At 38.9% G+C, this 12,688-nt stretch overlaps 1 protein-coding gene across 1 annotated transcript; it reads left to right on the forward strand.

Moving 5' to 3' along the window:
- Positions 1-274: 274 nt before the first annotated feature.
- Positions 275-10,484, forward strand: LOC308077014 (uncharacterized protein; the record flags this gene model as incomplete). Its single annotated transcript, XM_080417542.1, has 11 exons — positions 275-349; positions 849-1,092; positions 3,198-3,241; positions 4,033-4,173; positions 4,293-4,436; positions 5,168-5,266; positions 5,620-5,790; positions 6,217-6,420; positions 7,163-7,324; positions 7,860-7,981; positions 9,424-10,484. 11 exons carry the CDS (start codon positions 275-277, stop codon positions 9,437-9,439), a joined length of 1,422 nt encoding a protein of 473 aa, XP_080273668.1. The 3' UTR covers positions 9,440-10,484.
- Between the last annotated feature and the right edge of the window lie 2,204 nt (positions 10,485-12,688).

The raw sequence follows: 12,688 nt of genomic DNA on the forward strand, positions 1-12,688 counted from the left end.
ACATAGTCTCACAACACGTGATTGTTCTTCGGATCCAGATCAATCAATTTCAACACTGCAATGCTGTGTAACTCATTGTCACTTGAACATGTTGGCACTCCTCCTTAGAAAAGAACCACAGCGCCGCCCGTTTGTTCTCAAATCGAGAACACCCATTATGTCACAAGGTAGAGGGAGTGGCTAGATGGTGAAACGAACGTACCCATTATGTAATACAATTTTCACCTGCTTATAAAAGGAGCGCAGTAACCACACCCCACATTACAGCAAAATAATGGCGAACGTTCCAGCAGCACCACAGCCCTCTGTCCGCTTTGCCCGAATGGAAGAAAGATTCCAAGAGATTATCGTAAGTTAAACATTAAAGTTATACCGGTAACAAATAGAGGCCTATGTTTGGAACAATTAAATGAGTCTAACGGATACATAAAACCCTCTGCTAACATTAACATTAATTGTATTCCCTCGAGGTATAAAACAACATATAGGCCTAAAGTTTTATATATATATGACATTATAGCCGGTACAATCTATGTAAACTTATAAGACAAATATCCATGAAACACCGTGCATTTTCGTGAAAAGGCCTGAAAGATTCGATAACATTCTACACTTAAACCCGACCAATTTGTTTGTTCAACAGCCGATCTTAATTAACCGCATGGCGAGAAGCATGGTTAAAAAGCTAATAAGGCTCCAACTTTATGTTCATTCGAGATGTCTAGGGGCATAATTATTTCCTGCCAAAGCCTAAATAAAGTAATCGACACATACCACCGATGTATGAATATATAAATGTATATGAACATTATATCTAATTTATTTTCTTCCTCTGTTACTGTTTTCAGCGAGTCATACGACACCCAGGATCCACGGTGGACGACATGACATCAATCGTAATACAGGCCCAGGTGGAGACCAGGGCCGATGGGAGAGCCATGGAGGCCGAATTCAGGCGCCAGGGGGTGATGATCACCCAACTAAACGATCAGGACTGGCTGCGGGAGGTGGAGAAGGGGCGCCTTCAGAGGAAAGTTGAGAAACTTACTCTACAAAACCACCTACAGCAGATCCAGATGGAGGAGGAAGCCGGTAAGACAAAGCTCAAATCAAAATCAACAATTTTAAAATTGTAATCATGTCAAACACATTCGACAAATATTTAATTACATGCTAACACTGAATACTAGGCCCACTCCAAATAATACGATACAATAGAGCAGGGTACTACAACAGGGGGTCCAGGACCTCTAGAGGGTCCTCAGAGTTACTACAGGGGGTCCACATATATTTGTTGACCACTTGAATCCTAGCGTCCATTTTCTGATGACATTTTTGATCAAAAATAGCATGAGCTGGTATAAAATAACTATTTTTGACAAAGAGAGTTATAGCTGTAGAGGGAAAAAGAGAAGAAAAGGTTTATCTGAAACACAGTTTTATACAATATAGAGGAGGGTCCATGCTTCATCTCTCTCTCAGCTAGGGGGTCCTTGACTTGAGAACGTTTAAGATCACTGCAATAGAATGTAAACAAAACTATAAAAAAAAACTATAATGTGATTTAATTATACAATGAATGCACCTAACAGTGTTAATGTTTCTTTGTCTTTCAGAGGCTGCAAATGGAAACTGAAAATTCCCAACCTTTTTTGTACTGATTTTATTTTTCAATTTTTGAAATGTGTACTTTTGTTTTTATACAAGTTCTTCACACCTGTTCTGTGCACATTTATAGCAGTTGACTAATAAAAGTGTGTGAACAAATTATGGCTTCTCATTATCAACAAACAAACAAACACATGGAACAATACAACTATTGATTTTCTCCTAATTACAATTTGACAACGATTAGATAATGTTCAAAATACTGTAACAAAAAATCATCTAATTCAAATACTTTCATACTGAAATTAATGTACCCTACGCTCTAACAATGTGATGACAATCACTCTGATTAGGATGTTGTGGTTTAAACTTGAAGTCTAAAATGGGAGAACAACACTAGATTAGAAAGTAACTAGCATGAACATAATTATTGTACTTAAATAAAATGTTTAGGTAATGTTTACTTTACTGGATAATTTACTATGTTAAAAAGATATAGGAATTTAACTTACATTAATGAATTCACAGTCTCAAAAGGTTTATGTCAAATCACTTCTCATTAACTTAGTGACCTTTGATATTAAAGTTAGGAATTTTAAGTTACATTAATGAGGTTTCAAATATTGCTTAAATTCATTGTGTTGACTTTTGTCATGTTGACTGACAAACAGTACTAATTATTCCTTATATTATATTCATGGAAAAAGAGTACCTTATGTTGTATGCCACTGTAAAATGGCAATACATTGTTATCTTGCTTTGACTTTGAGATGAACTGTTCTTTAAAACAGTACATGGTTGAAACTCCATTGGCTCTGGTCATACAATATAATCATGGACTTAAATAGTAATATATTGTAAAGAAAGAAAGGTTCTCCAACGGAAACATACTAAGGCAAAAGTCAACTCAGGCACAACGGAAGTGGAAGAAAGTAACGCGGAAATCATCGCTGATCGAGCAGCAGCCACGGGAGAGAAGACCTGTTTAGCGATGTATGTAATTCAACCCATAAAGTTTGCTTCAAACAAGTTGTTTTTCCAAGCCAAGATCGAGGTGAGTTTCAGTTGTTAGATGTCTGTATGTTTATGTGAATTCGGTTTTAAGCCAGTAATAATTAGAAATAGCGTGGAGAACTCTGTTTACAATGTGTGTGTGTTTGTGTGTGTGTGGGGGGAGGGGTGCGCGCGAGCGCGCGCCTGTGTATAAAATATACTGTGACAATGTTTACACAAAGTTAGGTGGCAGCTAATGAAGGCAAAAGTCTGTTGGTGTACACAACTACATTTCTTATTTCTATGCACAACCTAAAAAATTCTATCTGTGGAACCACAAAATGTCCACCACTGCTCATGCCCTTTAGTTGGGTAAAATATTAGTCCAATTTAGAATCCATTTATGTAGTTGTAATTCTAGTCTTGTTTAATGCATACTGTTCCTTGTTCATATTGATTACATCAGGTTTGCCAATTATTTTTAATAGGTTTTGATACACAATGCTTCACAGAGCATTGTATACGTGTAGATCTATCATCTTAGGTCCATTTTACAGAGAGGGTTTAAGTGTTTAATGTGTATGTCTTTGTCTCAGCTGTACAGTATAAGTCCAATGATGAATATCACATCTTGCTGCTGGTGAATGAAATCACTTCACTCCTACAACATGCATGTGAAGTAATGTCTCATTGAAGTTGTTGTATACCCATTAAGACCTGAGGCCGATTCTCAAAATGTCTTCTAAATCCAAAGCTCTCAAAATTGTGTGTGACAATGACCACCAAAATGTATTGGGGCACATAAACCCCCATCTGAAAAGTGAAATGTCTAATCTTAACCTGAATATTTTCCCTATTGTAAGTTGAACTCTAGAATTATAATTGTAACCAGAAAACAAACTATTTCACTTGTGAGGACCTTGAAAATTGCCCTCACAATGTCTATTCTGTCAATTCTACTATACTTGTGGGGACATTTAACCCTGACAAGTATAGTCACACACACAGTATCAAACCTGATACTAATATCTGTTTCGTCCCTGCAGAAGGCTTGTTGTACATTTAAAATAGCACCTCTGTTATTTGATTCTAAACTATTTCCTTCAATACTAATGATAGGAAGGACTCATGCATATTCTCCTCCCATTTCTCCCATCTTCAGTCCTCTGCTTTCTTGTCCTTCTCGTGTAGTCACTCCATGCAAGACTCCACAGAAAATGGAAAAATGTATCTAGAGAAGTCATCCAGAGGAGGTATGAACCATAATTCTCTCTGTAATCTAACGGTAGCATTGGAGCAGTGAGTTGAAGTTCCCCTTTGTGCTGTTTTCTCTGAGATTTCCGAGATGATTTGGAGATTAAAAAGAGCAGTGTGCAGCCTCCTCCTCCACTCTAATGTTTCATGCTTCCACTTCTTCCTCCTGTCTGCTAGGACTGTACCATTTGTATGGAGCCGTTAGGGGGTCCTTTTGACTACAAAGGCTCAGAAGTAAGGCCCGTGACCAGGGCAAAGTCAGTGGGGAGACGGGCCCAGTGTGGACATCAGTACCGCCATGTGCAACAAGGACAGCAGGTGAGAGTCCTCATAAAAGCACACCCGATTACTCACAAATACACTATTTTATCATCACTGCAACAAGACTGGTAGACGATTCAAGTTTAGGTGGTACACTTTAAACTCCTCTCTTCCAGGATAGAGGGGCCAACTGTACGACCATCTACGGTGTGAAGAAAGGCAACCATCCAGCATGGAAGATAGAGTACCGCATCGTCCCCAAATCTTTACCAGAACACCCAGACTGCAAAACCATACGCATCATCTACAACACGGTTCAGGTACAACACAGATCAATGTGTGATTCCCCAATGTTGTGACCGATCCGAATCCAAATGTGTTGAGCTTTAGACTTTTTTTGGGGATGAAACAGTGTTAGGATACTTACCCTAAAGAACTTTACATACAGCCTAAATGATAATAACAAAGATTTCTTAAAGACGTGACAGCTATTCATTAATGTAGTTGTTCCAGGTTTTGAGAAAATGTGATGGATCCTGTACATTTTACTGTTTTTTTTGTGCTGTCTTCTAATCGATTTAAGTTAGGTTGGTGTAGTTTTTTTTCCTTTTGTGAGTTTTTAGTATTGTTAAGTGCGTTATTGAATGTTGGTTTGTTCACAAAACCAGAAAAATTAGGTTGTCTGAGCAGAGATGATCTTGGTTTAAGTGTACTGTGGCCGGAACCAAAATTAATTGCAAAATTAAAAAAAAAGGTTTAGACTTTGATGATACATTACGGTAATTGATGTGAACCCTATCTCTCCCTGACCTGAACAACCAAACCCAGGCAAGCCCTAGACAACCAGAGGCTTTCCTCGACACTACTACCTCGCCAACAGAAGAAAGGCACGAGGTATCCACCCTTTAAACGCATCAAGTAGGACTGTACAAGTCAGCATCCAAAATTATATTTTGTGATTATAGTTTTGTCTGCAATGAAGTTTACCAAGTGTAGAGGGTTTAAATGGTCAATATAACATGTTTTCTCTGTTTCAGCTCCTGTCTTATAGGTGGGATGTTGCTGTTCTGAACGTCTGAATGACCCATCCCTGGCTTTCTACCCTGTTAAAGGAAATCTACTCATCACTCCCACAGACCATCATGTTACAGTAATGTATCATTGAGTATGTGTTGTTAAAATGTTACACATTTAGTCAAGAAAAGACTGGGACACTATAGATTCACACAGAGATAGACGTGAACGCCCAGGAACGCCACACTCGATTTTAGCTTAGGGGAAAACGGAACGATCTGCCTAATACAGTTACATCATACACGATCATTTGGATCACTTTCAGAGCTATATTATGCATAGATTAAAGTTCTCAGTCACCACGACTGATTTCAGTCATTTGGATTCTATAGAAGTGGGGCTTGTCTTCCGTGGAAGCATGTCATGCAAAATAGGCTATCTACAAGCTCACAACACGTCGTACGATCTCTCCTTGTTGTCTCTCTACAGTCCCAGAACTGTGTGCTGGTCCAGAAGGGTGAGGAGGCCAAGCAGCTGAAGCAGGACCTGCATAGGGCCCAGAGCCTGTTCACCTCGGCAGAGAGAGAGCTGCGCTATGAGCGGGAGAAGAACCTGGACCTGAAGAGACACAACGCTCTGCTGGACCATGAAAAACTCAAGGTTACAAATGATTCACAGCAGACCCTTATGAAATGGTTGAAGGTGTTTATTGTCACATACAGTTCCCATGAAATACAGCTGGTGGCAGAATTATAGACAGAGGCCGCACAAAATTAGAGAACCAGATAGAATGGTGGAATAGTAGTGTCATTAATGAATCAACAAGCTCTGAGAGATAATTGGCCTGGATAAATGTTTTCAGTATTACCGTAGGTTCAACCAGCCCAAGATAAAGCATTTAAGCAATATACTCAAAAATGGATGGTACTAATATATTAGATTTTTATTTATTTATGTTGAAATAATTTTGAACTGTGCTATACATATAATGGCTTTCGTTCCACAAAATAACGAACCTCCACTGTGAAAACATTTACGCCTAGTGTACTCTGACATGAAAGTATCATGGTGATGTGGTTCCCCCAGCTATGTGCAGAGCTGAAACAGGCCCAGACCAAACTGGTCCAGACGGAGCAGAACGTCCACGGCAAGACGACCGACATCGAGCGTCAGCAGCACAAGATTAGAGAGCTGGAGCTGGCACGCAACTCCTCCAGCCGCAATGCCACCACCAGCCTGCAGGAGGAGCTGCAGGCCGAGAGGGCGCGTCTCATCGCAGCTGACAAAAAGGTTAAGATTTTGGCTTAGTGGCCCTGGAGTCCCGTAAGCCTGCTTTTTGTCAAGCAAATCACCAGACAGAAACGGCTTTTTGTCAAAAGTGTTCTGTCAAGCAGTTTCCTTTTTATTTTTCATTCAACAGGTGTTCCTAATACAACATGCTCCATACACACACTGAGCAGCTTTAGTGTAATCGTTAAGTGAGCTTGTTGGAGGCTGGGGAGGCTACAGGCTGGGGAGGCTTACAATATCATTGTTGGGTTAGTTTACGTCCATGTGGTGGGTTCATTTACATATTTAAGAATCCAACACTCCCTCAAGTTGTTTATTAAACCAGTCGTTCTCAAACATTTTAATGTCAAGGACCCCAATATTGATATGCGTTTGTCAAGATTTGTCAATGTTCTTTGAAAATAGCAGATCTACAAGCTCACAACACGTTCATTAACGTGCATTAAACACTCTCACTAGACACAGACTTGTGTGACTCCCTTTTAATCACACAGTACAATTTACAATTGACAATTTAGGCATTTAGCAGACGCTCTTAATCCAGAGCGACTTACAGTAAGCAAGGAAAACACAAGGTAATACATTAAATGCATAGAAATAGTCATCTAGGATCATAGGTAAACCACGAACCAGTAAGATCCTCTGTTAATTTATCCATTTGTTACATTAACACTGAATATTTGACTGCGTATCTGTCCATCCACCCACCCTCCCCCCTCCCTCTATCTCTCCTCCCAGGAAGCTCCTACAACAGCGTGAGGAGGAGCTGCAGCAGCAGGTGCGCTCCCTGAGGCTGAAGGAGGCCAACCTGATCAGAACAAACTCTGAGCTCAGCCACCGGGCCCAGCAGCTTGACACCCGACTGGCCGTACTGGAGGCTGAGCACAGCAAGGCCAGAGAGGAGGTGAGGGTTGGTTCACTTGATATCTCCTATCTTGCCCGAGGTGTGCCAAAGGCTCTTTCACGAGACATTAGGCAAACGGAGTGGTATCAGCTATCTGCATGTTGAGAGCAGAATAGCAGACTAGAGATGTCTATTAAAAGCTGATGCCCCATGCAAGATAAAGAAAGCTGGTTGATAAAAAACTAAATATATTTGTTAAGTCATCGTTATTATTTTATTTTAATTTTCACATACAATACACACATGCTGCATACTCTGTCCAATTTTTGTTTTTTTTGTGTGCATTTTTTAACACAAATCTTCTCTTCTGGGGGTCCCTGGCACAATGTTTTCAGATGGGGGTCCGCAGCCAAATACGTATCAATTTGGGGGTCCTTGGCATGAACATGTTTGAGAACCACTGCTCTATGCCACCAGCTACTGTAAATGCGTTGTTTGTCGTCAACACTTGTTTCCACATAATGTTCAGAATTAAATGATTGCCCCTGCTTATATTTGCCTTCACACTGGATTGAGGTCTGTATTGTGTCCACAGCAGAGGGACTGCCAGAAGACGTGTCACAGGCTGCAGGAGGAGGTGGCTTCCAGTCAGCAAGAGTGTGACAGACTGCAGGGAGAGATGCAACAGGTGCTCCTGCAACTGAACACACACATCAGGTAAAACAGCGTGTGTTTTTTCCTCCCCGATCGTAGTAACTTGGCAACGCCCCCTTCCGTGACGCACGCGAAACTGCCTCTCACATGAGCGGACCGCTTTAAATAACTCCCAAACCCCTACATTACCACATGCTTCCGTGGCGTGCAATGTAAAGCATTAGACTTACAATCCCTGCGCACCGGGATTGAATCCCTCTCCCGCTGTTGTTGTTCTATCTAACCTAAAATCGATTGCAAATTATTCTATTAGGTATACGCATAGTTTTCGGTTATTATTTTAAGTGGTTAAACTAGCAATATGTTCAGATTAAGCATAAAATCATAATATATAATAATATATATCATGTAAAAGCAATGGTTAAGCCTCGATCTGTGATTTCTTCACCTGGTGAATGTAGAACAACAGGAACAATTACTAAAACATCATCAATTTACATATTGTGTTAATTTGTTTGGAAACGGCTCTAGTGTGGGGGGCTCCTTTCACACTATGACAAACATTTTCAGTCGTGAGATTTTTTTTTGCTTTAATCCATGTATTATGGACGATAGAAACATTGTCAACCAAGAAATATCCATCTAAAGGACAGCTGGAACACAATTGTACACTCGCCCTCGGAAAAGTAATCTTATTAAGATATATGTGACTAAAAAGACTAAACATTGCCAATCTATGAGCGCACAGCACGTCGGAACACGGCGCGTTGTAACTGTGCTAGATTGGCAATGTTTGGTTTATGTTCCCCACAGAATACGTAAACTGGGGTTCATGTGGTTTATCAAATTATCTTAATATCTTATTGAATGAGTCAAGTTTCAGCACAAGCACCACTGACATCAGAGATCTGTTTCCCTCTTTCCAGCTCCATCTAAATACCAAAACACAGTCGCCCCGGGGCAAACACGCCGGGTTACACCAGATATTCCTAAACGTAACCTAAGTAAAACTATGCCTAAACATAACTTTATTCCTAAACGTAATCTCAGAAAATGGTGCCAAAACATAACCTTATTCCTAAACTGAACCTCAGTAAAACTATGCCTAAAAATAACCTTATTCCTAAACGTAATCTCAGAAAATGGTGCCAAAACATAACCTTATTCCTAAACTGAACCTCAGTAAAACTATGCCTAACCCTGAACTTATTTCAAACCTTATCCTCTGTTAAACAAAGTATACAAGAATACAAGAACCACTGGTCAGTGAGAAAAATAGGGGAGAGCGTGTTTGGGGCGAGTCATCTGGTTACTCTCGTCTCACTCCTTGGTACAAAACATGTTTAAATATGTACAGTGTTTAATCACCTGGAAGAGACACTATTACTTGCTACTTATTTGCTCCTAATTTATTTTATGATAAGCAATTAGCCTCTTCTGTTTTTAATGTTTCATTACCAACATGGTTAATGCAACATGTGTTCTTGTTTTCTCTTGTGTTTCAGTGATAGCTGTTCCTGACCATCTGGAGGACGCACACTCATCACAGCATAGAAGAATGAAGAGATTGTATTTTCTGCACCAAGAGGGGAACAGTTTTTGAAAGGAAGAATGTATTGGATCAGGTCCAAAACTTAATTAATGGACCAAATGTTTTATCGGCAAAGGATAATGTTCAATAGAATGTTTAGATCTTGTTACCAAGTGGGATGGTATATCGACATTTTAGTCAGTGAAAAACCACCACTGCCACCATTTGTTACCAAGTGGGATTATATATTGGCATTTTAGTCAGTGAAAAACCCTTTAAATGTCATGAATGGACCACGAGGCAGGCTTGCAGGTAAAAATAACAGTATTAATTCCAGGCCAGGACACAATAGGTGAAACCACAAAAGAAAAGAAACTTAAATTCAACACAACTAACAGAGGTACGGTGTCAACCTCACTCCATGGCAGCCCCAATTCTACTGAGCAGCTCTCTTTTATATAGTCTATACAGACCCCAACCATGGCTACAATCAACCAACCCAATGCATTCGAAATCCACCCAAGCTGCTCCCCATGTAGCATTAATCAACTCCTCAGGCTTCAAGGCAACCTCCCCTTTACAGCATCTGATAAACAGATAAACACAAGTATATTATATTCCATGTCACAGCAGAATGTGCACCTTGTGTGGGACTGAGAATCTACAAGTTATACAATACAGCATAACATACAATGAATGTGTTACATTAGTAAATTAGTCAAGCTACTCTGTCACAGATCTTAATTAAGTTTTAATCAAATACTTGTAAAATCAATTGTATGAGGTCACGGGTTTTGGTTTGTAGGTAGCCCAGGGTTTCAGTTGCGAATGAGACGCTGGTTAACCGCTCAAAAAGGTCTTTCTATTTACAAAATGTGTCAACATTAAAACACTCTGTATCCAGCATGTAAGAGGGCAACCAAGTTGTTTTCAGCCACGGACAAGCAGTAACTTAGTACGACCCAAGATTTTGAACAAATACACCTGTGTTCTCGAATATCTGAATGCTCTAATCTGAGGCACCAAAACTTTGCTGTAACCATATTGTTTTATGTGCACAGTTTTGCGCAATGCACCTAGCTATATTGAAGTTAATGTTGATCTAAGTCTTACTGGTAAGTTGTGTAAGCTAGTTCAATTACTGTATTATTTGTATAAAATGACTGCCTTTTGTGAACTATCAGTTAGGCGTTGTACACCTATTAATCCACTAGATGGCAGTCGTGAGCAATTAAGTGTTAAAGTGTTGTGTTAAAGTGTTGCCATGTCCGCTTATTATAAGCGACTTTGGGCTTTCTAAACAGTAGTTGCTTATTTGTGCCAAATATTATTTAAACCAGTAATTCTCAAATATATATTGTAGATCTGCTATTTTCTTGTAATTCTTTTGGGCTTGTTTTCATAGACCTGGTTGCTTATTTCTCTCACAAAACCTTGCAACAGCGCCAACATGAAACTAGCATTGTAGCATCTAACCAAAACAACGCAATAAAAGACACTAGTCCACAAACTAGACAAAAGCAATGGTTGTCTACAAAACGTGAGTTCGAACCCTACGGCACGGTGCTATATTATTTGTGTGTGTTTAGGGAATAGCTGGGTTCATTTTGTCACGGACCGATTAACCGCGGTCCCAGCCTCACTCATCTGCGAAAAGAAGATGGAAAATGGACCGAGGGGTTCGGTATTTTGGTGTAAGTAATTAAGTACATATACTCAAGTACTTCAACGAACGTGGTTCTTTTTTTGGAAAAAGTCCCGAGGAAAACGTTTTGATCCTTATACTGCCAACGGGCACAAATGATACTACAGGCAACAAACATGTTTTGATATTAAGACACTTCAGTTAAAAAAAAAATTTAAACTATGCATCAATTGCTTTTAACAAACGTATGAAATGAATTTTACTCTGCACCAACTCTTAAACAAGATATAACTTGTTATGGTGTTAATGCATGTGTTCAAGCAGAAGAGTGATACACAATCACTTCAACTTGTAATGCAGTGTAAAATTACTTGCAAGACTACACGCAAAATGTACATGACTAAAATAGGTTATATTTAAATAACATGACCACAAGTTGTCCACAGCATATTGCTTTATAAAGGTATGCATAACTTTCAAACTGTCCATCCTAGCTTGATCCCCCTTACTACAAACTTTAACCATAACACCTCTCTACTGTTCGAAGAGATTCATCATTATTCCTCATGTCAAAAAAGATGTTTATAATATGGCATAATGATACCCTGGACCTTAATATACTGTAAACATGAATGCACATTTCTAATAACCTTATGGATACATTAAAATAAATGTCTTTACACTTTTACCCATTTAAGGAGAAAATGTAATGGAATGTTGTAACTATTGAGCAACAAATACTGGTGGAAGTACATTACTATATACCAAAGAGATTTAATTGAAAAACATTTTACAACCTGTTTTTACTCCTAAATCCTGCTGTGACAAACTTTGTTATGGAGATACAGCGCATGAGCTATGAACTGTTTTATGATCAATTGTGGATTTATACTAAGCCCTGTACAACTTTGAAAACATTTATTTACATAATGTGGAATACACAGTATCAAACGAACCAATTCTTGTATATAATTATACAGTATTATTCAAGCCAAACTGTTACAGGGACACAATGTAAAACAGAACAAGTCACATACTGTACACAACTGTATAATGTTTTGTGGGAAAGTACACTATATAATACAAACCTATAATCATCACCAGAAACCTGTATCTACAGCAGTACACATATTACAATTTAGACAATTGTCAAAATAAATACACAGTTATCTCTGTTTAGATGACCCATAACCGAAAGGAAAATGTGTCATTTATTAACTCTAACTAACATACATAATACAGTGTATAAGAGAATGACAACAACCACATAGACACAAAGTGGAATAGACTTTATTACATATGGCAATGCATTTAAAACAGAAGGCCAGCATCACAAGGTTAACAAATAAAGATTTTAAAATGTATTACAAGGGTCACACAATGTCAAATGATATTGTCTATATAACCTATAATTTTATGTAATGGTCCCCTCGAACGTCAAATGGTTGAGGGTAGGGCATTTGACACTTCACTCTGATTAACTCAGTTATAATTAGCTTGGATCTCTTTTTAAAATAATAAATGCTCATGCACTTTCCAGGTCACAATATTATGAATGAACCTGTTCATGCAGTTTTATAACCCAATGTAAATT

The sequence above is a fragment of the Gymnoscopelus braueri genome (assembly GCF_963280865.1).
Source record: "Gymnoscopelus braueri genome assembly, chromosome: 21".
Lineage (NCBI taxonomy): Eukaryota > Metazoa > Chordata > Actinopteri > Myctophiformes > Myctophidae > Gymnoscopelus > Gymnoscopelus braueri.